Source organism: Poecilia reticulata, unplaced genomic scaffold (genome assembly GCF_904066995.2).
Source record: "Poecilia reticulata unplaced genomic scaffold, P_reticulata-male-v2 Scaffold_40, whole genome shotgun sequence".
In the NCBI taxonomy this organism is placed as follows: domain Eukaryota; kingdom Metazoa; phylum Chordata; class Actinopteri; order Cyprinodontiformes; family Poeciliidae; genus Poecilia; species Poecilia reticulata.
This window is the reverse complement of record NW_027675138.1, coordinates 150,526-177,359: the sequence shown is the minus strand read 5'-3', so window position 1 is coordinate 177,359 and position 26,834 is coordinate 150,526. Positions and strand designations below refer to the sequence as shown.

General features: G+C 40.1%; 1 protein-coding gene and 1 pseudogene across 2 annotated transcripts; both read right to left on the bottom strand.

Annotated features, from left to right (window-relative positions):
• Nucleotides 1-512: 512 nt before the first annotated feature.
• Nucleotides 513-6,978, bottom strand: LOC145550399 (uncharacterized; annotated as a pseudogene). The gene is made up of 11 exons (XR_014086299.1): nt 4,962-6,978; nt 4,803-4,862; nt 4,686-4,721; nt 4,527-4,587; nt 4,334-4,440; nt 3,964-4,236; nt 3,493-3,868; nt 1,941-2,006; nt 1,719-1,853; nt 1,350-1,633; nt 513-771 (listed from the first exon to the last, which is right to left on the bottom strand). The product of XR_014086299.1 is annotated as an uncharacterized LOC145550399 (transcript).
• Nucleotides 6,979-20,390: 13,412 nt separating this feature from the next.
• On the bottom strand, nt 20,391-26,361 carry LOC145550395 (uncharacterized). Its single transcript, XM_081604367.1, has 8 exons — nt 26,264-26,361; nt 26,042-26,176; nt 25,895-25,957; nt 25,671-25,808; nt 23,997-25,087; nt 22,589-23,100; nt 21,333-21,549; nt 20,391-20,823 (listed from the first exon to the last, which is right to left on the bottom strand). The coding sequence occupies exons 1-8, from the start codon at nt 26,276-26,278 to the stop codon at nt 20,391-20,393; spliced, it is 2,604 nt and encodes an 867-aa protein (XP_081460493.1). The 5' UTR covers nt 26,279-26,361.
• Between the last annotated feature and the right edge of the window lie 473 nt (nt 26,362-26,834).

Sequence of the window (26,834 nt, the reverse complement as noted above, 5' to 3'; positions counted from 1 at the left end):
AATTTCCTCTTCAGAGGTGCTATCTGTTTTGAAAACAGTTGGACTTACTTTTGTGCCTCCAGGTGGAATGTTCTGAAAGGCAGAATCCTGAGAATAGCCGTCATTTTCCCTGACAAAACCTACTGGCACAAACTCATAGGTGGCATTGGGTCCGCGGTCACGAAAGAGCTTGTGCAGATGGTTGACCATGTCAGACAGATTGCAGAAAGTCATCATCACTGCAGTACCACCGGGGTGGGGCAGGCCTGCTGAATTTCTTGAATGAGAATCAAAAACTCCAAACCGACCGCTTCTGTCCCTGAAAACTGCAATGCACTCAGGAGTCACCAAAAGAAAAGCATGGGTGACATTTTCCAAGAGACATTCCAGTTGCAGGGCAAGAGGCAAACCCAAATGTCGAGTTCCTTGAGGGCTCCCGCTCCGAGCAAAATATGACCTACTCTCAAACCAGTGGTGTGTACTGCATAGATGTTCCCATCTGTCAGCACATGGTCAGGCATCTCTTCAAAGTCAAGTGATTGTCACGAAATGTTCCATCACTGATCAGTTGCTGTTTAACGCCGGTATAAAGTTCATCTCCTTTTTCAATCACTCTGTCAAGCAACACTGTGTCAAACTGCAACCCCTCATTGTGGTAAGCTAAAATGTGAGTGCCATGCATGTGCACTGGTGATTACGGGAAAATGCAGCATACCTCCTGTCAGCCTGGGAATGAGTAGCACTTACCAACAGGACCGGTGGACCGCTGATCCCGGGTTCCAGCGCAGAAGCCTGTAACATTAAAAAAAATAACATTTCAGTATTTATACAAATATTCAACTAATGACTACCTACCACCACCAATTAGGCCTGTTGTAAACAAGTTTTTTGCAGTTTAGAAATCAATTATTCTGATGATCAATAGATTAATTGAAATAAAATTTTAATAAAGTAACATATTGGTAAATACCGTCATTACAGCAGTTTCGGATCGGATTACAAAATAAATCCATATGTTCATATTTGTACATCTCAAACAAACTTTTCTGTACTTTAGAAATTAATCTAACATTGGCTAAGTTTCTTAGCCAATCTGAAAAACAAAAACCAAATTTTTTTTTAATTGGATTAAATAAAAATTTAAAAGGCACAAAAAATGAAGCATCATGCCCACCAAGTCAAAAACTTGAAGGTGTATATTTTTTTAGATACATAAACTCACTATTCACAACCATTTGTAGCTGTTTTCCTCATGTGAGTGACGGGATGTTTTGCACCTTTGTCATACACAGAACCACGTAGGCCAACTTTTTACACATGTCGCAATGTTCCACCCATTTGTTGTGACTGAGATGGTAGGAAGGAGTTACCTGGCAGCTCCCATCCCGGACATGGTCCTCTGGTGGCACGGGAGAGGACTCGGCAGGGGCCTCGACGTCCATCGGGGGGACCGGTCTCCGTGCCTCGCGACGAGCTGGGCTGGTGGTCTCTCTCGGCGCTCCCTCCATCTATAAATCAACAGAAGCCCTCAACTTGGTGCAAAGTGAACATACATCTTAAAATCTATATGTTTTCTGAAACGGTGTCACACCTGCTGCTCCACCGGACTCAGGTTGGAGGGATCAGAAACTGGACGACGCCTCGGACTCGCCTTCTAATAAAAAATATATATATAATTTTTAAAACCAATTGTGGCACTTCAAAATCACTTGGTTATTTAAAAAAGTAGAATAAAATACCTTCTTCCCCTTCGGAGAACATGTAGGTAGCGGAGCGTCACGGCCAGACGCAGGAACGATCCGGTCCATCTCCTCCAGCAACGCTGGGCTGAACCACACAGGATTCGGGGGGATGGAAGAGTCCAACAGGTCTCCCTATAAAATAAAAGAAATAGCTTAAAATAGATTCATTTGTACATTGAGGACACAACAAGTTTTGCTTTGAGGTGAAGAAAAGCGTACCTGATGGTCAACCATCCTCCCAGTGATGTGTGGACAGCCATCACCACCCTGGACCTCACGCGATGTCTGTAAACATTGAAAAATCATTTTCAGTGGCAGCAAACCCTCTGGATCCAGGGTATACATGTATAGTAATTTTAATAAACTTTAATTTTACCTTTGAACTTCCTCCACAGAAATCATATTATTGCTTTATGTGGTATTTTCTGCTACACAACTTTAAGGGTGTAATGTTACAAATTCTTTTTTCATTTGGAAACACAGTTATTTCCCATACACAAGTTACATAAATTTCAAGTTGGACATTTTTTTTATTTTTTATTGTGAGCTCACAAAGGTTTACTACCTTAACTCCTGGAGCTCACCACAACTGGATGCTGCTTACTAGCTGCTTGGGGAGTTGCTCTTCTTCATCCCCTGGTGATCAACTCCTTACAGCTGCGCAGCGCCGCCATTCCTCAGCTTTGATCTCTGAGTAGCTGCCTCTACACCCGTCTTGGCCTCATCTTACCCTTTATGCCTCTGATTCTCTAGATTTCTAATACAAATGCCATCATCGTTATCATCATCTTCACAATCTTCACTGTCCCTCAGACTCTTTTTGCAAGTTTCACTTTTTTGTCTTGCAGTTAAAAACAGACCACCCCTGTATGCTGCACATTTATTAGTCACATAATTCTTTATGTACAATAACCAACTCTGAGTGTCTAAGTTTTTTCTTGACTCATTTATAGATTTATACATATTCATGTGCACTCTAGTTATTTCATTTATTAATTTTATATTTAGTCAAATTATTTAAACTACTTAACAGTTATGTATACATTTCTATAAATTTTATATTGCTTATGGTTTCATTTCCATTTACAAATATTAACACCCTGGACAAAATACCTTTTCAGCAAATAAGCAATTTCCACTTGGGCATCAAGTGGAAATTGCCCAAGTGGAAGCAATTTCCACTTGGGCATCAAGTGGAAATTGCTACACAACTCATAAACCACTAAACTACATATTACAAAATGTGTTTGACAGACTTCTGTCACACCAATCAATATCACAATCTCGCCATTTTTGCTGTTACTCTGGTCCAACTTGTCAGTCGCTCTTTTCGTCGTTACTTGGACAACTTTCCCCAGTTTCTTAAAATATGCCTAATTATTTTTTGAAGATGTGAAATTTCACATAACAGAGAGACGTCATGTAGCACTTCATATTTTATGTTTGTAAGCTAATTCCTCTTCATATTTTCAAAATGCTGGTTTTTAAGATTTACCTGATCTTCTGGGAAAAAAATGGCTTAATTATTATAGCAGAATTCCAGTTTTTCTTCTCAACACAATAAAAAAAAAACAAAAAAAAAACATAAAACAGTTAGTTTCTAATCAGCACTTTAAACAAAAGTTGAAATGAACACTCAGGGAGGCGGACTCTTGCTACTACCCCTTCACAAAACAGACATGTTAAAAAGACAAATATACACATTCATGGACTTTTAAAGAGTTAAACATGCAAAAACATTGCTTAAATCAACTAAGTATGTATCAAGTACCTTCCGGCCACCAACCACAGTCCAGTCGAAGGGGTCCGAACGACGGGGAGCAGCCACCTCGCCAACCACAACCAGCCGGGGCAGGGGACGTCTCACCGCAGGGGGGGAAGCCGTCCCAGGAGGGGGAGGAGCCAACGTCACGGGAGCTGGAGATTTCGGTGCACTTAACTCAAGTTGCGAGCAGACCGCCGCCTGAAGCAACTGAGCAAGGACCTCCATCCCAGGATGGTCGCTCAGGTGAACCTATAACAGATAACAGAACAAATTGAGTCCGTCACTTACTTCTCTGAGCAGCCACACGGCGATACTCCTGCCGCAGCAGATGTTGGGCACTTTGGTCCACGACAAGTCGCGGAGGAAAGTCCACAACAACCACCTGTCAATTTCAATCAAAATAAAAGAACCAAATTAACATACGACAAGTTTTCAGATGTATTTGATCATGAATAAATGCAGTATACTTATACTTACATTAGCAGAGAGTTCGCAGACAGTACGCAACAACCTGGCAAAGTCCCGTCCGGCCTCCACGAAGGTCCTGCTGGCGGTCAAGTTGTTGCTTGGGGCCAGAAGACAGATCACCTCGGGGGTCCGAGGCAGAAGTGTATTCTGGACCTCAAGCCGCAACTCTTCCGCAGAGGCTCCAGGGGATGCAAGCAACCCTAAGGAGAAGTCGCCCTTTGGCATGGTAGAATACCCATCCACGATAGCACGCAGATGAGAATCACCAACCAAAAGAGCAAACTGAAGAAAAAAAAAAGAAAGAAAAACCATTAAAGTTTGATGATTGATTTCATCATCCAAACCAAGATTTACATATGAAATTGACAAAAAAAAGTACCTTCTTCTCCAGAGCCTCGGCAGAAGGCAGAACCAACTTGCAGCTACGTCTGGTCACCCGGGAAGCTGGCCACGTCTCCACCCGATGGCGACGCCCCGTCCCACGGCCTGTTTAGAGAGATGCAATTATCAAGATTAGACTTTCATGCCTCTGAAAATTTAACAACAAAACAACACAAATTTTATACACATACGTGACCCAGGAGAGGTCGATGGCGCACGGGGATCCTCCTGGCGGACCACGGCAGGCGACATCTACAAAAAAATAATTTAAAAAAATGTTTAAATTAACCACAAATATAACTGGATAAGGTTATTGTAAATAAATTATCCTGAACTTGTCATGAACTTACCTGGTCGGGCAGGCCACCCTCCAGCAGTCGCGACGTCTAAAGACATAAATGGAATGAGTAAAGCCAAAGACTTTATCATCTAACAATAAGTTAATGAAAGTAAAATGGTAGCAATACCTTCTTCGGCGGAGACTCGGTGGTGGTCCAAGCCCGAGACGTGAGCGCTGATGTCCCCGGCTGTCAACACAGAAACAATTATGATCATGCTTAAAGTCAAAACTACAGTAAAAACTACTGTTAGACAAAAAAAATTAATACGATGTGTAATTTATATACCTTGGCGACGTCCGGCACACTCTCCAGCTTCCTCCATCTCACCTTAGCAGACTCGGACCGACGACCCCGACGTGGCATCCTGTAAGACCAGAATTAAAAAAAAGACACCTGGGGGGGCGAAAGCTGGTTATTTACAAATAATATCTAAAATTAAACAGTGTTTGTAGGACTATGTGTGAATGTTACTATGTGCAAAAAACTTATTTCAATATGTAGATAAGGTATGTGTAAGATTAAGAGTTATATGTATGTTGATGGATTAAGCTGATGGTGTGGTGATGCAGAGGTTAGGATCTCAGCAAGCAGCAGTGGAAAACTTCCAAATCTCAGTCTCGCACAAGTGAAAAGCTGTAATGAGAAGCAAAATAAATGGCCATTAAAAAAGAGGTGTAAAAATACATTTTTAAAATAATTTTTAAAAAGTTTTTAGAAGTTCTGAGGCTTGTAAGCAGGACCGAGATATTTTTCACAACTGTTGCAAACATCTATACATTTTACAACTTGGTTCAAAATATAATGAAAAGCAGAGATTAAACAAATAAATATAAAGGGTTTTAAATATGTTAATTTAAAAATAGATTTTATCCAAATGAACCAAGTCTTTTACTGTATGAATAAATGAGGACTATGAGGATTAAGCTGTTAATATGCTGCTCCGGTCAGACAACTTCAAATATGTAAGCTATGCTCCACCATTAGCAACCATGTTTACTTCGGCAAACACTGAGCTCTTCTTCTCTTATGGCGGTTGGCGGAACACCGAGAACGCGGACGCTATTGCGCCCTCTACTGTACATGCGGGACACTTTCAGGTCGTTTGCCCGTTCACTCTGCAGAACACATACAGGTCGCATTTACTGGTAGTGTGAACGGCCCGGGCAAAAACAAAATAAAATCGGAATTACCAAAAAGTCAGAATTGTGTCACTTCAGGCTGCAGGGTGAACGCACCCAAAAACACCTGAAAGGCTTCAACTGCGAACCTCCATCTTCGCAAAACGTAGCTACATAAGCTTCAACTATAAACCAGACGCCCTAAACACTCAAATCGATCGGTGTATCGACTCGCAGTAGTATGAAGTCATTGGGATCTGCCCACTGCTGTGCTTCTAACACAAGCAAAATAAAAACCGCACCCTCCCAGGTGGAAAAATATCTCACATAATGCCGGTATATGACTATATATCACATATAAAGATACGAAAGAAATTACATGATAATTAAAAACACCACAGCAATTTATTCTTTAGCGTCTTGTGGGCGTACAAACATTTAGCTTCCCGTATAAATCCAGAAAAATCCTGTTCCATCAAGCTAGCTAGTACGGAATCAGAGCCACAACGAAATATTACACAGCAATTAAACTTTTAAAATCGACCAACTTTCTCAAAAAACACATTAAATCTAACAACTGTAAGCATTTATAATAATATTCTAATCAAATTAAAAATTAAAATACTATATTTTATGGAGAAAACACAAACACGTCTTACCTTGACCGTAGCAGACTCGGAAGCAGAGAGTGCCAGAAAGTTCCAGAAGCTTCAGCGGCTTGGGAATTCATGTCAGCCAATCAGAGATTGGCATTTTCCAGCGTGTATGACGTGTCCTACAGCTGACCAGTCAGCTCAGCAAAACAACAATTTTAAAAAATGCAACAAAAAAGCTTTTTTTGAGACTGTCAACACAGCTGGCTGGCAGATTTAGCACCTTACGTCACAGGCATAGATACAAGATGTTACGTGTCAGCCAATCGGAGATCGACATTTTCCAGCGAGTATGACATACTCTTCTGCTGACCGGTCAGCTTTGCTAAACAACAAATGTTAAAAAGGCAACATAAACAAAGCATTCCACTAACTTGAGACCAAACAAAAATAGTTAAAATACTTATTTTAAAAAAGACTGAAAATAGCTAAAATGCTTATTTTAGTGGACTGCTTCTCAAGGCACTCCACAAACCCGAGACAAAAAAAAATTAGCTAAAATGCTTAGCTAATTTTAACCTTAACCCTTTAATACGTGAATTATGATCATGCATTAATGAATTATGATAATTTGTAAGTATTTTTTCCCAATTTTTTTTATTTTATTTTCTTGACGAATAAAAAAAGGAAGGAAAATATTTTTTGAAAAAAAAAAAGATAAAAAGGAATTTATTATATTTTTTTGATGATCAATTCTAATTTCGCAAGGCAGTCCACTAACCTGAGAGAAAAAATTAGCAATAATGCTCATTTTTAAAAAAATGAGGTAAATGTACTGCCTTGCTTCGCAAGGCAGTCCACTAACATGAGAGAAAAAAATAGCAATAATGCTCATTTAAAAAAAAAAGAGGTAAATGTACTGCCTTGCTTCGCAAGGCAGTCCACTAACCTGAGAGAAAAAAGAGCTATAATGCTCATTTTAAAAAAAATGAGGTAAATGTACTGCCTTGCTTCGCAAGGCAGTCCACTAACCTGACAGAAAAAAATACCTATAATGCTCATTTTTTTAAAAATGAGGTAAATGTACTGCCTTGCTTCGCAAGGCAGTCCACTAACCTGAGAGAAAAAATAGCTAAAATGCTCATTTTAAGAAAGACTGATGTAAATGTACTGCCTTGCTTCGCAAGGCAGTCCACTAACCTGAGACCAAAACAAAAATAGCTAAAATGCTTATTTTAAGAAAGACTGATGTAAATGTACTGCCTTGCTTTGCTATGGTGTGCACTGAGCTGAGTAATTTTTCAAAAATCTATATAAAACACTGGGGATAGGTTTCAAAAACCTATATTAAACACTGAGGAGGAGCGTCAGTTGGTCATGTCCCATCACTTTGCTCTGAAGCACCTGGACAGAAAACCGTAAGCCCTAGCAATATTTCGAAAACATTTTACCAGAGCAGGCATTCGGTGCGATTTCATGACCAACTTACATACCAATAAGCACAAGTTTTGCGGCCATGAGAGCGATTTCAAAATTATTTTTGGGTCAAAATTCCACCCTGTTTCTCACTCTAAAAAAACGGCAGTTGGTTTCAGTTACACTCTAGGTTTCGGCAGTTGGAAATTTTGCTCGTTTTTCGCTTTTTACGTCGCCGTTGTAAGTCAGATCCCCAATAAAAATAATAGCTCCCTTCTCGGCATCGAGCCGCACGATTTGATACCACTTTTGTGGGTGGGCACGCAGCGGTACGAGCCGCATTAACGGTGACGGAAGAATAAATATATAATAATAAAGAGGCGTTCTATTGGGTGTAGAACAATAGGTGCCTGCCATGCAATGCATGGAGGCAGTACTGACTTGCGAAGCAAGTCAGTACTGCTCTCCTTATGCATTGCTATGGCATGCCCCTAATAATAAAGAGGCGTTCTATTGGGTGTAGAACAATAGGTGCCTGCCATGCAATGCATGGAGGCAGTACTGACTTGCTTCGCAAGTCAGTACTGCTCTCCTTATGCATTGCTATGGCATGCCCCTAATAAAGAGGCGTTCTATTAGGTGTAGAACAATAGGTGCCTGCCATGCAATGCATGGAGGCAGTACTGACTTGCTTCGCAAGTCAGTACTGCTCTCCTTATGCATTGCTATGGCATGCCCCTAATAAAGAGGCGTTCTATTGGGTGTAGAACAATAGGTGCCTGCCATGCAATGCATGGAGGCAGTACTGACTTGCTTCGCAAGTCAGTACTGCTCTCCTTATGCATTGCTATGGCATGCCCCTAACTAGAAAATTCCTGCAGAAATTTTAAAGGGGCATGCCAAAGTGTGCCCGTCGGCTTTGAGCCAGCGTTATGATGCTAAAAATTTGCGTTAATGCTAAAGAAAGCTGCAACGTAGTCAATAACCTGTGGAGAGGAGGAAGCATGTTGACTAAGCTGTACTTGTACCATTCATTATGTTAAAAATAACGCATAAGCTAAAATTAGCAAATATGCTAATGTTAGCCTAAATGCTGGCAGTAGCATGTGGAGCAACAGGACCATGTTGTTTTAATTTTACTACTCCATTCAGTATACTAAACATGTCTAATTAATGAGAAAATTAGCTAAAAGCTAACTATAGGTAAAAGTGCTAGTGCACTAGTCAAAGACAGTGAAATGCTAACTTTTGTACAAATGCTAAAGAATTGCCTTGCTGCGCAAGGTAGTTCACTATCCTGAGAAATAAATAACATTAAAAAAACGCTAATATTATTGCACCGCCTACGGCGGTGCACTAAAAGTTGAGGAATATGCAGACTTTTAATTTGAAATTTTCAGTAAGCTTCATTTTAACTACCTCACCAATTCAATGTGTAACAGTAGTTTGTTTAAAACAGTCACATCAAGCACAAAAGAGCAATTACCTGATGTGAAAAATGTCAAGACTTTTATTTTGAAATTTTTAGTAAGCTTCATTTTTCAGTAAGCTTTATTTTTGTTACACATTGGATTAATGGCAACAGCCCTAATGTGTGGTATCTGAGAGTTCCGCCATGTTGTAATTCTTCTATAGTAATTAATCCTGTGTGTGTGCTGAGTGCACTAGGGGCAGTGAAGTGCTATTCTTTGCGTTAATATACCTTTTCTCAGGTAATTCGATATCCTGAGAAAAGGAAACTTAACAATGCAAATATTATTCCACCGCCTATGGCGGTACACTATCCTGAGAGGAATATGCAGACTGTTTCTAACTGTTTGTAGCAGTTAGTTTTCTGAACAAAGCAGTCCAAACATCTCCTTCCTGTTGAGGAACTGCAAGAGTGATCCAAAAACTGTTTGAAGCATATAGTCAAGGGGGGTGAAATGCTAAAGTTTGTGCTAGTGTTATTGAACTGCCTTGCTGCGCAAGGCAGTTCACTATCCTGAGCGATAAAAGGTCAAAAAAGCTAAAAATTAATGCACAGCCTATGGCGGTGCACTCATGTGAGAGGAATATACAGGTTTTTATTTTGAAAGTTTCAGTTAGCTTCATTTTAATGACCACACTAATTCAATGTGTAACAGTTGTTTGATTAAACCAGTCATGTAAGGCCCAAAAGAACAATTGCTTGATTTAAAAATGGCCAAAGCTTTTATTTTGAAATTTTCAGTAAGCGTCATTATCAATGGCTACACTAATCCAGTGTGTAAATGTAATTTGGTAACACCAGTTTTTAAATCACCAATAGAGCAATTTGCGGGATGTAAAAATGATCAAGGCTTTTATTTGAAAAATTTATTAAGCTTCATTGTAAATGGCCACACTAATCCAATGTTTAACAGTGGGTGTGTTAAACCACTTAAATAGTAGCCCTCTGCTTTAACTGTATGTTTGCCATAGAATGTTTGCTATCTGACCCAGGAGCTGTTGCCATGTTCGGTTGCTATGGTAATAGGCCACAGGGTGCCAGCTGTAAGAGAGACACACAGGGGGAGACAATTCTATCTGTTTGAGCAAGCCAGTTTCACTAAAACAAGCACACTGAACGACACCTTCCCATTCAAGATCCGTAAGGCCGATCCGAAAACCGTTTGAAGCGTATGAGAGGGCTATTTGTCGTCTCCGATAGTACCGTGATTCATATCTGTAGGTCATTCACAGGAATTGCACTGATGAGAGAAATATGGTGTGTGCAGAGCTCAGTAATTTTTCAATTAAATCTTTTTTTTAAAAAAAGATTTAATTTAATTTTTTTTGATGATCAATTGTAATTTTCCCCAAATACAAAGTTATTATTTCAAAAATGCATCAGTAGTATTGTTCTTTAGGGGTTATATGATGTAACAATATTTTTTTACCTGCAGGAGTTGTCTACAGTAGAAGAACGAACCAATCAGCATGCTTTTTTGTCTGTCAGCAATATTGGATTTTAAAAAATTTTTTCTAGCATTTGCAGGTGATGGCAAGTGATAGATATTGTATTTTATGATGCATTAGTGTCCACTTCAGTGGTCTGTGTAAATTGACAGCAAAAATAGCTAAAATTCTCATTTTAAGAAAGACTGATGTAAATGTACTAACCTGAGAGAAAAAAATAGCTATAATGCTCATTTTTAAAAAAAAATGAGGTAAATGTACTGCCTTGCTTCGCAAGGCAGTCCACTAACCTGAGAGAAAAAAATAACTAAAATGCTCATTGTAGGAAAGACTGATGTAAATGTACTGCCTTGCTTTGCTATGGTGTGCACTAAGCTGAGTAATTTTTCAAAAATCTATATAAAACACTGGGGATAGGTTTCAAAAACCTATATTAAACACTGAGGAGGAGCGTCAGTTGGTCATGTCCCATCACTTTGCTCTGAAGCACCTGGACAGAAAACCGTAAGACCTAGAAAAATTTTGAAAACATTTTACCGGAGCAGACATGCGGTGCTATTTCCTGACCAACTTTCATACCAATAGCACAAGTTTTGCGGCCATGAGAGCGATTTCAAAATTATTTTGGGGTCAAAATTTCACCATGTTTCTCACTCTAAAAAGCGGCAGTTGGTGTCAGTTACACTCTAGGGTTTCGGCAGTTGGAAATTTCGCTCGTTTTTCACGTCGCCGTCGTAACTCCGATCCCCAATAAAAATAATAGCTCCAATGCCGGGATCGAGCCACACGTTTTGATACCACTTTTGTGGGTGGGCACGCAGCGGTACGAGCCGCATTAACGGTAACGGAAGAAAAATATGGAATAACTAGAAAATTCCTGCAGAAATTTTAAAGGGGCATGCCAAAGTGTGCCCGTCGGCTTTGAGCCAGTGTTTTTATACTAAAAATTAGCATTAATGCTAAAGAAAGCTGCAACGTAGTCAATAACCTGTGGAGAGGCAGAAGCATGTAGAATAATCTGTACTTGTACCATTCATTATGTTAAAATTGATGCATATGCTAAAATTAGCCAATATGCTAATGTTAGCTCAAATGCTGGCAGTAGGATGTGGAGCAACACGACCATGTTGTTTTAATTTTACTACTCTATTCAGTATACTAAACATTTCTAATTAATGAGAAAATTAGGTAAAAGCTAACTTTAGGTAAAAGTGCTAGTGCACTAGTCATAGACAGTGAAATGCTAACTTTTGTACAAATGCTAATGACCTGCCTTGCTGAGCATCACCGCTCTTTTCCTACGAATCCTCTTCCGCTCTCTGTCAGGTTTGTGATCTGTAGCATCGCAGGCGCTGCGTCTGTGCCGCTGGTTCCTTAAAGGAGCAGCGACGTTATTTTCTGTCCATAGACTTTTAATCAGCTATTTATTCTTATTTATGTCAGATTTTAACATGGGGGGACATATGTGTAATGGTTATAGTCTTGAATCAGTAGTATAATGCTGAAAACACAAGCAGTTGTAAATACCAGTAAACCCTACAGTGCAGTCCTGGGGAGCTGCAGTTCCAGACACTCTGTTCTTCTGTTGCTATGGTAATTAATCCCCTGCAGCTGTGAGAGCCAAGAGCGGGAAAATCCTCTTCAGACACAGTTTCTATACTTGGGAGACACCAGGCGTCAGTCTGAAGGACCCTGACAAAAAGCATAAGCCCTAGCAAATTTTTGTAAACATTGTACATGAGCAGGCATGTGTATCTATGTTATGACCAACTTTCAGACCAATAGGGCGATATTTATGCCTGTGAGGGGATTTAAAAAGGGTTTTGAGTCAGCCATAAACAGTCCTGTGTTTGTTTCATAGAGAAAGATTACTGATTCTGTGAGACACAAATCTCAAATTTTTTCGTTTTTATTAATTTATGTAATCATTTTAACTCCAATCCCCAATAAAAGTAATAGCTCCCTTCTCGGGTACGAGCCGCACGTTTTGATACCACTTTTGTGGGTGGGCACGCAGCGGTACGAGCCGCATTAACGGTAATGGAAGAAGATGTTATAATAACTAGAAAATTCCTGCAGAAATTTTAAAGGGGCATGCCAAAGTGTGCCCGTCGGCTTTGAGCCAGTGTTTTTATGCTAAAAATTAGCATTAATGCTAAAGAAAGCTGCAACGTAGTCAATAACCTGTGGAGAGGCAGAAGCATGTTGACTAAGCTGTACTTGTACCATTCATTATGTTAAAATTGATGCATAAGCTAAAATTAGCCAATATGCTAATGTTAGCTTAAATGCTGGCAGTAGCATGTGGAGCAACAGGACCATGTTGTTTTAATTTTACTACTCCATTCAGTATACTAAACATGTCTAATTAATGAGAAAATTAGCTAAAAGCTAACTTTAGGTAAAAGTGCTAGTACTCTAGTCAAAGACAGTGAAATGCTAACTTTTGTACAAATGCTAATGAACTGCCTTGCTGAGCAAGGCAGTTCACTATCCTGAGAAATAAATAACATAAAAAAAGCTAATATTATTGCGGTGCACTAACTCGAGAGGAATATGCAGACTTTTATTTTGAAACTTTCAGTAAGCTTCATTTTAAATAGACACAGTAATCCAATGTGTAACAGTGGTTTGGTTAATCCACCAATATAATGCCCAAAACAGCAAGTAGCTCTACATTCCAGCTCAGCCCTCCTGTGTAATAACTGAATGATCCGCCATGTTGTAGTTCTGACCTTCTGCTCTGCTGGTTTGGACCTTGTAGTCCAAACCAGCAGTTGCTATAGCAATTAAGCCTCTGCAACTGCTGTGTGTGTGAGAGAGACACTTCATGCAACTTTGAGAACACCCAGTCACTTTAATGAAAAAAGCAGTCTGAACGACCCCTTCCCGTTCGGGAACCGTTATGCCGATCCAAAAACCGTTTGAAGCGTATGAGAGGGCTACTTGTCGTCTCTGATAGTCCTGTGATTCATATCTGTAGGTCATTCACAGGAATTGCACTGATGAGAGAAAAATGGTGTGTGGTGAGCTCAGTAAGTTTTCAAAAACCTATATTAAACACTGAGGGGAGCGTCAGTTGGTCATGTCCCGTCACTTTGCTCTGAAGCACCTGGACAGAAAACCGTAAGACCTAGAGAATTTTGAAAACATTTTACCGGAGCAGACATGCGGTGCTATTTCCTGACCAACTTTCATACCAATAGCACAAGTTTTGCGGCCATGAGAGCGATTTCAAAATTATTTTGGGGTCAAAATTCCACCCTGTTTCTCACTCTAAAAAAGCGGCAGTTGGTGTCAGTTACACTCTGCGGTTCGGCAGTTGGAAATTTTGCTCCTTTTTCGCTTTTTACGTCGCCGTCGTAACTCCGATCCCCAATAAAAGTAATAGCACCCATCTCGGCATCGAGCCGCACGATTTGATACCACTTTTGTGGGTGGGCACGCAGCGGTACGAGCCGCATTAACGGTGACGGAAGAATAATAAAGAATAAAGAGACATTCTATTAGGTGTAGAGCAATAGGTGCCTGCCATGCAATGCATGGAGGCAGTACTGACTTGCTTCGCAAGTCAGTACTGCTCTCCTTATGCATTGCTATGGCATGCCCCTAATAATAATAAAGAGACATTCTATTGGGTGTAGAACAATAGGTGCCTGCCATGCAATGCATGGAGGCAGTACTGCTCTCCTTATGCATTGCTATGGCATGCCCCTAACTAGAAAATTCCTGCAGAAATTTTAAAGGGGCATGCCAAAGTGTGCCCGTCGGCTTTGACGCAGCGTTATGATGTTAAAAATTAGCATTAATGCTAAAGAAAGCTGCAATGCAGTCACTAACCTGTGGAGAGGCAGAAGCATGTGGACTAAGCCCTACCTGCACCATTAAATATGTTAAAATGAATACATAAGCTAAAATTAAATGCTAATATTAGCCTGAAGAATGCACATCACTCACATGTTGTCCATCATTGACTTACTCCATTCAGCAAGTAGTTCTAAATGCCAGCTCAGCCCTGCTCTGTAATAATTGAACACTGCATCTGTCATTCAAGTTAGACACAGGTGGAGACAAAATTATCTCTTAATTCCTCTTTGAAATCAATAAAATATTTGTAAATGTATTTATCAGTGAATATGGTCACTTATAAAGGTATGTTAATGGACTTCATGACTGTGACAAATAAAAATTTTAATTAAAAAAAAAACACACAAACAGGTCACAGTTTAAAAATATATATATTGAACTTTTGTTAAAGATTTCTACAAACTTTTTACAGGTGAAGATTACAGTGAACAAAAATTACAACATTTAAAGAATACAACAAATTTAATTGAAAATTGGATTGGATGCCTCTGCAATAAAAATATTTTGCTATCTTTTTTTTTTATTTTACCTGTGTCCTGTCTGGCCGTGTGGCACTCAGGGTTGTTTTCTGAGTGTCAAGATGAGACCCAACAGTTTTACTTTCACAAGCGAAACATTATGGCTTCTGCCATAATGATCCACTTGTTATAAATATGAAACTATTAAACATATACATATATGAAAAGTATTTGAAACTATAAAAAAAGTTTTACATCTCTTTTTAAGCTACTTGATTTGATTTCTATTTTCAGACATCCAATCTAATTTTTTTACATATTGCAATTTCTACAGTACAAATTAAACTATTTTAAATATATACATACATGAAAACTATTTGAAACAATATAAAAAACTGCTATAGGTCTTCAAAGCTCTTTTATCTGGCCAAGTAGTTCTTCGGCATCCAATCTGGAGTGACACATCACAGACTCTGTAGTAAAAAAGAGAGACAAAAAACAAATTAACATACATGATATTTTTAAACAGCTATTTGATTTATGAATGAATAAAGTAAAAATGAAACTTTGTTTAAACAAAGGTTTGAGATTGATTAACATAGATAACAAACATCACCCAAGAAAAAAAGAGCAGACACACTGGATTCCTCCTATCAAAACTACATATACAACATCATCAATCTCAAGTTAAAATAAACAAAATCTGCAAATATATTAGCCTTAATTAGTCATGTACTTATCTGGTCAGACTGCACCACCTGGGACATCTAAAGAAACAAGAGCTCCATCTTCTCCTCAGATTGGGTGAGGGTCCAAGCCCATGAGATAGGAGAGAGTGTCTTGGACTAAAAATACACAGTCATTCCATCAATAGACAGCTATCATCAACAACAACGAAAAAAGTAACTACTTTTGAGGTTGCTACAATTTAGATACATTTGCTACATTTCATGGGCCTAACCTCCAGGTCTCGTTTCCTCTCTCTCTTCTTGGGCAGCCTCCAAAGGATCATTTCGCTTGAAACTACCTGCAAAACAACCTGCTAAAACAGACTAAAACTGGGAGAAAAAGGGTTAAATCCACCAAAACCAGACAAATTCTCACCATATAGAGGGAGTCTAACAGGACAAATGTGAATTTAACTTTTGTTCTGAAGGTAACCACTAGGAGGCTGCAGCAGTAAAAAGTGCAGTGTGATTGGGGAGCGATGAAAAAAGGAGAGCTTTAATTAAATGACGCAAATGGTGACGAATAAAAAAGGAGTTTCGCAAAAAATTATGAAAGAAGGGCAACAGGTACTCTAACTGGATTAGAAAAATAAGAAAAAGTCTGGGCCACATTGAAGACCTATTTAAAACTATTTTTATTTCAAAATAGAACATAATATACATGTAGTAGCTGATTGTTTTATCTACTTCTCCCTGGTGCAATATTTCCAGGAACTCCTCTGACAGAGAACCGATAAGTGTTTCAAGATCAGCCACTTTCGTATTCTCAAAGCTCAAACAAACTTTCATGTGCACATACAAAACCTATTTATGAAGCCTCCTTTCTATGGAACTAAATAAGTACTAAAAAGATTCACAAAGTGTACAAGAATATTTGTAAGCCTACAGCAAAATCCACAAGCATACACCATAATTCACAAATGTGCACAATGAATAAACATATAGCAAACCTACTGCAACAATGATTTAAGAAAAACAATCCACAATGCCTTCTGATTGTCACATGTACGAAGGAAACAGTCAGATAAAGTGACATTAAAAATGAAGTGAGATCTTGACATTTTCTCCAAAAAGAATCCCATGTTATGAATTCAGGGTTAAGATGTACAGTGCTTACAAAGTAATTATACCCCTTGAATTGTTCCATACTGAGACATTACAACCACAAATATATTTCATCGGAATGTAATATGAAAGACCAAACTGAATCCACCTTATGATGAGTGAGACCGTTTGATTCAGTGCTCCCTCACTCAGACACAGGTCACCGGAGAACACCCTACCGTGCCTTTTTTCAGAAAGGGGAACCGGATGGTGGGATCCGAATAAGCCTCCCTGGCAAGGTCTATTTGGGGGTCCTGGAGAGGAGGCTCCGTCGGATAGTCAAAAGTAGGATTCAAGAAGAGCAGTGTGGTTTTCGCCCTGGTCATGGAACACTTTGCGGGGGTTCTTCTGGGAGTATGGAGCACCGGGCCCTTTGTTAGAGGCTGTTAGGTTCCTGTGTGACCGGTACCAGAGTCTGGTGTGCATTGCCAGCAGAGTCAGACTCGTTTACTTGGTGGAGTCCCAACTCTCAGCAGAAATGAACCAAACTTACTGTCAACAATGCAGACCAAACTCTGGCACCAGTCACACAGAAACCTTACAACCCGTATCAAAAGACCTTGGATGTCATACTCCCAGAGAACCCCCCAGAAGGTTCCCAGAGGGACACTCTCAAATGCCTACTCCAAGTCCACAAAACACATGTAGATTGTTTGGACAAACTCCCATGCATTCTCCAGGACTTTACAGACCCTCCTTTCCAGGACCCCAGAAAAGACTACCAGGGAAAAATCATCAGTGTTGTCTTGTGGATCAAAAGCGACCCATTGGCATGTTTAGCTGTACAATAAATATCTTAACCCTGGTGCGATAGTAACTCCTCGTTTACTCCTCTTGTCCTACGGGTCAAAAATGACCCACCCTAACAAAAGCCCATAAATAAAACAAATTGATACAATTTTAAATCCAAAATTTATTTTGCATGATGACACAATCTGTTATTTATTAATTCAATTAAGTTTAATTATTTTTTTCATCATGTAAAATTGTCTTTGAACAGCATTACACCTTTTTTTTCTTTTTACCACAAACCATATGTCATAAGTTTTCTTTTACACAGTAAAGATTTATTATCGAAATTATATAAATCTGAAGTTATTACTTCTGGATTAATTATAATGAAAGGGGAAAAGTCAACAATTTGGATCTTTTTTTTTGTCAACAGTTCACTCTTTTATAATTTATAATGTTGAAGAACGTTTTATGAGAGAAGTATTTTCAAAATTGATGTCCTAAACTATATAAAAGAATGAACTGTTGACAGAAAAGTTAGATTGTTGACTTTTTACCTTTCAGTATAGTTAATTCAGAAGTAATTACTTCACATTTATATAATTCTAATAATACACCTTTACAGTGTAAAAGAAACCTTATGGCAACTGGTTGGTCATACAAAGAAAAGTTTAATACTGTTGGTTGTCTTTTTATGTTGTGTAACAAAAAAACACTATAAAAATGAATTAAACTTAATTTAATTGATAACAGATTGTTTTATCATGCAAAATAGATTTTGGATATCAAATTCAAGTTGCTTTATTTTGGGGCTTTTTTATTACCCATTTTTTGACCCGCTTTTTGACCCGTAGGACAAGGGAGTAAACAGAATGTTACGATCGCACCAGGGTTAATACTTGTTTCCCCCACTATATTTTTACATTTGTGGTTGTAATGTGATAAAATATGAAAACTTCCAGGGACATGACTAGTTTTGCAAACCACTGTAGATGCAGCTTATACTAAAGTCAACACACAATATATAGGATTGTGGTAACTGTAGTAAGTCTGCAAGACACCCGACTGGACACAGTATTCTGGATGGGAGATGTAAATGTGATCAAGGAGAGTGCGTTTTTCTGTAGTTGGATCAGAGATAAGTTGAATAAAGCCTTTTGCTCTGAACAACTCATTGATGGATTTTTTACCAGGAGGAATAAGGTCCTCATTGAAGTCTCCTAATATAACAGTGGGCTTAATATCCATTGAATTCAGGCCATCCAAGAGGTTTTGAAGATTTCTTAAAAATGTTCCAAGATCATAACTTGGTGGCCTGTAAATGGTCGCGATGAGGGCTGTGATTGGGGAGTCCACTTTGACAACATTGAATTCAAGATCTGTAACCTCGTTAAAGAATCTCCGTTCCTGCGGTTGGAGAAGACTCCGGCAGTAAGTCGCTACTCCCCCACCCTCTTTGGTAGCAATGTCGACTCTGTTTGAGTAGGAGACATGTCTGTTCCGTGAAAAGAAACAATAGCCCTCCAGTTGGCAAGAAGCTGGAACAGAAGATCCAAATAAATGAGTCTCCGTTAGGCATAAGATATCTGCCAACATAAGTTCATGATGTTGTTTCATGTCCTCAGAGTGACAGACAAGACCTTCGACATTGTGGTGGACAATTGTTAAAGTTGGACCCTGATGACCCGACTGAAAATTCAAGAGTGGTCTGGTGTGCAAGAACGATGCTGATCTCATTGATTCCATAGCTGCTCTGATGTTTTCATCAGCGTAGATCTTACCTTCATCGAAATCAATGATTTTAAGTCCTTCAAGAGAAGTTGTGCGACTGAGGGCCACATATGCCATTCCGGGTTCAAAAATCCGCTTCAAGGAAATTACCGCAGACTTCATGGTCATCCCTTGCACTTTGTGTGCTGTACATCCAAATGCCAACTTCATTGGAAATTGCCGTCGTACCACTCCCCTTACGCTAGTCTGTTCCTCAAATCTTTCAATGTAAACAATGCCGTCTGGTTTACCTCGAATCTTTTTTGTGTGTCCAGCTGTGGGATTATCCAGTTTGAGTCCAATTAACTTTACACTAGTCGCTCCATCTTTGGTACCGGTAACAATATCAGCAATGGTGCCAAATGTTCCATTTACAAGACCATCCTCTACATCCAAATTTCTTATAATCATTACCCTAAAACCCAAACCAGCCTGTATGCTGTTAGACAAGTCTCGTTTGTTACCCGCTATGCAACAGCCCAAGTTAATCATGTTTCCCGTCTTTGTAACCCTTTTGTAGTCCTCTGCCGGAATGTCAACTGTTACTGCACCTAAAGAGGCCACAACTGCTGCGTTATGGGAGTCTCCCACGGCCAGAACCGAGACCCCCCCATAAACCTTGTGTTTCCCTGATTTGTTGAAATCTCCAGTGAACATATGCAAGTAGGTCTTTGGAGACCATGGAGATTTCGTCAATGATTAAGATTTCCACATTGGAAAGAACTGCCCGCACTTCATCCAATGAATTTCCAAGTCCCTTGTACGGTGGTTTTAAACTCTTGGGCAGTTTCAAGATGGAATGTAAAGTCTTCCCCGATATGTTGTACGCTGCAGTACCAGTAAAAGCTGTGAGGAGCACAGTGGGCTTGGACATGTCACCAATGTCAAGAAGTCTAGGAAGCTGGCGCAAGAGCTTGGTTGCCTCCTGGTAAACACATTTGATGACATGAGATTTGCCACAGCCAGCTCCTCCCGTCAAGAAATAAAAGAATGGTTCTGGGTTGTCACCCTAGACGCGCTTCAGGCACCAATCGCGCATGGCGTAAAACACAGATGCTTGAGTCTCATTTAAACTCCTGTACATTTGTCTGATGAAATCAGGGCTCAATTTAGGAGCTTCAATTTTTGGCATGTCTCCACTGTTGACATTAATTTCATAATCTGGAATAGGGTCCTGTTCTTCTTCCTCTTCCATTGGTGGTCTTTCAGCAGCGCATTCCAAACGGTCCAACTCAACCTCGGGTGCAAAAGTGTTCCAAGCGTTACGAACCGGGCCTTGCTTTTTCAGTTCTTCCATAATCTTGTCAATTTTCTTACCTTGCCCTTCATACCTTTTGCGGTTGAAATCCACATACTGTTTTACCTGATACCTACCTCGGGAACCATTGTTGTAAAAGGCTTCGTAGGTTGTGTGTTCCTCGTTTCTAAGGTCCTCATCTCTTCTGTGTGGAAAATACAACTTCAGAAGTCGTCTGTAAAACTTTTCGGGGGGTTTTTTCTCAGAAAAGCGAGTAAATCTAATGATTGCAGGTTTGCCCATAGTTCTTTTCTGGATGTATCCTGCATCATTAAGGAGGGAATTGCGTTTGGCCCTTCAATTTGATTACCATATAAAACCCTGTATTCTGACGCAAATTCTGCCAGGCACATGTGTTCAAATTCCAGCGTTTGTGGTCTGTTGAGATATTTTTCTGGCAATCCTGTCATCCAAACATTCTCTTCATCTGGGGACATGTTCACGAGTTTACTCATCGGAAGGCTCATTTTCATCCCATCTTCATCTGTTTGAAGAAAAAGGACACTGCGCGAGGACTTTTTGAGAGGTAGGCTACAAGTGCGCGCAACTGATTCTTGAGCACTAACCTCTCTCTGTTTTGAATAAGCCTGCATGATTTTTTTCATCTCATCGCGTTGGTTCACATTGGCTGTCTTTAAATCATCAACAACAGACTTGAGGAACTGTGCCATTTCGTGCTCTGGCTTTGCTATGTACGACATCATGTACTCAATGCAGCTATACTCGTCAAGCACATACTGAATGTCCATGTTGGCATTCCATGCCCGCAGAAGATCAGGGTTGTATGCATTCACCCAGCTGTCTTTAGGATCACGTTTCATCATTACCACCATTCCAGAAGTCAGAGCATCAACATGGCCATTGTACTCCACTTTGGTCATGTTACAAGCATGGAGTAACTCTTCTAAATCTCTGAAAGATGATTTCTCATCCTTCAGTAAGTCCCTTATTGGTTTCAGTTTCTTTTTAGCCTCTCTTTGTAGGTTTGAGACAAATTTTGATCTGGATTTTTTGGACTTTCTCCTACCTTTTTGCTTTTCTAGCTTTGGTTTTTCGTCGTCATTTTCCAGATCAAAGTCGAATACAGGGACCGTGATTCTGGTGCGTTCCATTGGTAATTTGGGGAATCCAAATCGGCATTCAACATTACCTTTTTTGCATGACTTTGAGTGCTTTGTTTACAATTTTGTGGAGCTCGGGATCCTTTGTCTCCTCAGGCAACTGACAAGATATGTAACGATCTATGAACTTTATCACTTCATCGCAACATGAGGGGTCTTCCATTTCAGGTGTGTCCTTAATCCATATCACAGCATGTATATGGGGTGAACCCCTTGCCTGAAATTCCACGCGATAAAAGTAATCCTCAACTGGTCCAATGGGTTGTGCAGGGGAAAGAATGAGGTCTCTAAACAGCGCATCCACCCTCTTTTCAAACATGCGCATGACTGTGACGGGGTTGCTTCTAAGAATGTCACACTTTGCATTCCAGTCAAGCTCAGAAAAACTTACCTGCTCTCCATGTTGACCTTTGATGGCCTCAATGACTTCTGGCCATCTCATTTCAGCAGCAGAAAACGTGCAAAAGAAAGTGGGCTTTCCAAGTTGCCTCACCATGGCGTGCAAATCACGTAATCCTTTCTCCCAATAAGCAGGAGTTCCTCGTAATGGCTGCATAAAACGAGTGGCTTCTTTATTCTGGATCAGTTTTTCCAACTCGTCTTTGTCCTGTAGCATTTTGCTAGAAATGTTTTTTCCATCTTTGGTGCTTGGTTTCCCTTTCCTTGTCTGAATGGACATACTATCATTGGCAATATTAGTTTCTGTAACAAACTGAGCAAAGAAAAGGTAACTCTGGTCTTTCGCAAACCGACTATCTATTGAGAAGAGACGTACGTTGAAATACATACTCGGTGAAAGTTTAACACGGCGGGATTCATCTAACGTGTTTATTCCAGTGGGGAAATGTACAGGATACGCTTTGGCTTCAAGTCTTGGAACACTGAAGAAGGAGATGGGCTTGTTCCCCTGGGCCGGCGCAATGCTAAAAATTCCCTCTCCATAAGACAGCACTTCCTGTGCTATGTCAGGAGGCTGCATGCAAGTGTCCAAGATCAGACCAGGTCGAAGTGCCTGATGCTCTGCCCCTATGTGGTCAGGTTGCTGGTCTGCTGCATCCATTTCAGTCTCCTCTGCTTTCGTATCCAAGTCCTCAACTGGCTGGTCCTCCTGGAAACCCTCAAATGTGGCACTTTCATTTATACTTACCTCTTTGTAATCTGGATGAGTCTCTTTAAGCTTGCGCAGTCCAGCTAACACATTTTTCATGTTGACCGTGTAAAAGTATTGATGGCCTTTGTACTTGGTTTTCCTCTTCAGCTTCACCTGTAAAAGCTGGGCTTCCGCACGGGGCCTCGGAAGACTGTTGACAACAGTTTCCATGTCAGAAGGAACACAGACAACTGCTCCATGTATTGCCCTTTGCTGTCCCTTGGGCAAAGAAACAATTTTTGCAAAAGGCAGAATTTTTGCAATTAATTGTCTTTCAAGAACATTCAATTCCACAAGCTCTGAGGGAACAAGAGCTAAGCAAAGATTATTTGCAACAGCAATTGATGGCATCTTTCCCCTGCTTAGATGGCTGTCACACGTGTAGCAGATCCATTCCCCCATCCTCTCTTTGGGTACAGAACATGGGGTTGAGCAAGCAGATCCACACACATGGACATACGTACCTGTTAAACAATCAGCTACTACACACATATTCTTGGTATATTTATCTCTTTTACAGTGCTTCACTTGATTGGGGAAAAGAGCTCTGTGACACACAGTGCAAACATATGTGGGTCCATTTTGAATGTTCTTATAAAAGTTTGTATTGCGGCTTTCATTTCGTCACTCATCAGGGGGCGTGGCGTTTGAAGGTGGAAGCCTACGTTTCTTTTGTACTTCCTTCTAATTCGCAAAGCATGCTGCAGTGTGAAATTTCTGGAAAGTGCCCGTTTTGATAGCCTACCTCTTCTATTGTCAGCACATTTCTTACTATGTTTGACCCGGTAAGCAAGCTCACTATGATACTTTTCCTTCATATATTCACGCATTGTTTTTTTGTGTTGGCTTCTAAAGACTGGATCATCTCTGAACCGATTCCTAATGTATTCTTTTTGTCTGCTTCTAAAGACAGGATTATCTCTGAACCGATTCCTGATGTATGATTTTTGTCTGCTTCTAAACACAGGATCATTTCTGAACTGTTTCCTTATATATTCAGCCATGTAGGCTTTATGACTGGCTCTGAAGCTGTGGTCAAAGCTGTACTTAACATAATTTATTTGTCTCTTCCGGAAAGACGCATCTGTCCTATATCTATTTTTTATCTGATCCTTCCTTTCTGCCTGTTTAAGAATGTATGTTTTTTTCAGGGCCTGCAGTTTTTTGGTCTTAAATGTTGGAGATGTTACATATCTGTCTTTTTCATATGCACTTTTCTTTATTTTTCTTTCTACATTCTGTCTCTGCTGCATTTTAACCCTGTCCCTAATCTTTCTTCTCTTAGCTTTTGGTGCTTTTGATACATTTGGAACGGTTTGAACCGTCTCCTCTAATATGTTTGCAACATCCCTAAGCCAAGGAGGAATTTCCTCTTCAGAGGTGCTCTTTGTTTTGAAAACAGTTGGACTTACTTTTGTGCTTCCAGGTGGAATGTTCTGAAAAGCTGAATCCTGAGAGAAGCTGTCATTTTCCCTGACAAAACCTACCGGCACAAACTCATAGGTGGCATTGGGGCCGCGGTTACGAAACAACTTGTGGAGATGGTTGACCATGTCAGACAGATTGCAGAAAGTCATCATCACTGCAGTACCACCGGGGTGGGGCAGGCCTGCTGAATTTCTTGAGTGGGAATCGAAAACTCCAAACCGACCGCTTCTGTCCCTGAAAACTGCAATGCACTCTGGAGTCACCAAGAGAAAAGCATGGGTGACATTTTCCAACAGACATTGTAGTTGCAGGGCAAGAGGCAAACCCAATTGTCGAGATCCTTGTGGGCTCCCGCTCCGAGCAAAAACATGACCTACTCTCAAACCAGTGGTGTGTACTGCATAGATGTTCCCATCTGTCAGTACATGGTCAGGCATCTCTTCAAAAGTCAAGTGATCATCACGAAATGTTCTGTCACTGATCAGTTGCTGTTTAACGCCAGTATAAAGTTGGTCTCCTTTTTCAATCACTCTATCAAGCAACACTGTGTCAAACTGCAACCCCTCATTGTGGTAAGCTAAAAATGTGAGTGCCATGCATGTGCACTGGTGATTACGGGAAAATGCAGCATACCTCCTGTCGGCCTGGGAATGAGTAGCACTCACCAACAGGACCGGTGGACCGCTGATCCCGGGTTCCAGCGCAGAAGCCTGTAACATTAAAAAAAATAACATTTCAGTATTTATACAAATATTCAACTAATGACTACCTACCACCACCAATTAGGCCTGTTGTAAACAAGTTTTTAGCAGTTTAGAAATCAATTATTCTGGTGATCAATAGATTAATTGAAATAAAATTTTAATAAAGTAACATATTGGTAAATACCGTCATTACAGCACTTTCGGATCGTATTACAAAATAAATCCATATGTTCGTATTTGTACATCTCAAATGAACTTTTCTGTACTTTAGAAATTAATCTGTAACATTGGCTAAGTTTTTTAGCCAATCTGAAAAACAAAAACCAATTTTTTTTAAATTTATTTGATTCAATAAAAATTAAAAAGGCACAAAAAATGAAGCATCATGCCCACAAAGTCAAAAACTTGCAAGTATAATTTTTTTTAGATACATAAACTCACTATTCACAACCATTTGTAGCTTTTTTTCTCATGTGAGTGACAGGATCTTTTGCACCTTTGTCATACACAGAACCACGTAGGCCAACTTTTTACACATGTCGCAATGTTCCACCCATTTGTTGTGACTGAGATGGTAGGAAGGAGTTACCTGGCAGCTCCCATCCCGGACATGGTCCTCTGGTGGCACGGGAGAGGACTCGGCAGGGGCCTCGACGTCCATCGGGGGGACCGGTCTCCGTGCCTCGCGACGAGCTGGGCTGGTGGTCTCTCTCGGCGCTCCCTCCATCTATAAATCAACAGAAGCCATCAACTTGGTGCAAAGTGAACATACATCTTAAAATCTATGATATGTTTTCTGAAACGGTGTCACACCTGCTGCTCCACCGGACTCAGCTTGGAGGGATCAGAAACTGGACGACGCCTCGGACTCGCCTTCTAATAAAAAAATATATATAATTTTTAAAACCAATTGTGGCACATCAAAATCACATGGTTATTTTAAAAAATAGAATAAAATACCTTCTTCCCCTTCGGAGAACATGTAGGCAGCGGAGCGTCAAGGCCAGACGCAGGAACGATCCGGTCCATCTCCTCCAGCAACGCTGGGCTGAACCACACAGGATTCGGGGGGATGGAAGAGTCCAACAGGTCTCCCTATAAAATAAAAGAAATAGCTTAAAATAGATTCATTTGTACATTGAGGACACAACAAGTTTTGCTTTGAGGGGAAGAAAAGCATACCTGTTGGTCAACCATCCTCCCAGTGATGTGTGGACAGCCATCACCACCCTGGACCTCACGCGATGTCTGTAAACATTGAAAAATAATTTTCAGTGGCAGCAAACCCTCTAGGTCCAGGGTATACATGTGTAGTAATTGTAATTACACAACCTTAAGGGTGTAATGTTACAAATTCTTTTTTCATTTGGAAACACTTATTTCACAAACACAAGTTACATAAAATTCAAGTTGGAAATTTTTTATTTTTTTATTGTGAGCTCACAAAGGTTTACTACCTTAACTCCTGGAGCTCACCACAACTGGATGCTGCTTACTAGCTGCTTGGGGAGTGGCTCTTCTTCATCCCCTGGTGATCAACTCCTTAATGCTGCGCAGCGCCGCCATTCCTCAGGTTGGATCTCTGAGTATCTGCCTCTAAGCCTATCTTGACCTCATCTTACCCTATATGCCTATAATTCTCTAGATTTCTAATACAAATGCCATCGTCGTTATCATCATCTTCACAATCTTCACTGGGCCTCAGACTGTTTTTGCAAGTTTCACTTTTTTGTCTTGCAGTTAAAAACAGACC

What these genes read in the sequence shown, in the direction of transcription:
- LOC145550395 (XM_081604367.1), bottom strand. An exon ending in TGAGTCCGGTGGAGCAGCAG is followed by an intron (nt 25,809 to 25,894) that starts GTGTGACACCGT and finishes GTTGATTTATAG; the next exon opens with ATGGAGGGAGCGCCGAGAGA. An exon ending in CCGTGTTAAACTTTCACCGA is followed by an intron (nt 21,550 to 22,588) that starts GTATGTATTTCA and finishes ACATGACCAAAG; the next exon opens with TGGAGTACAATGGCCATGTT.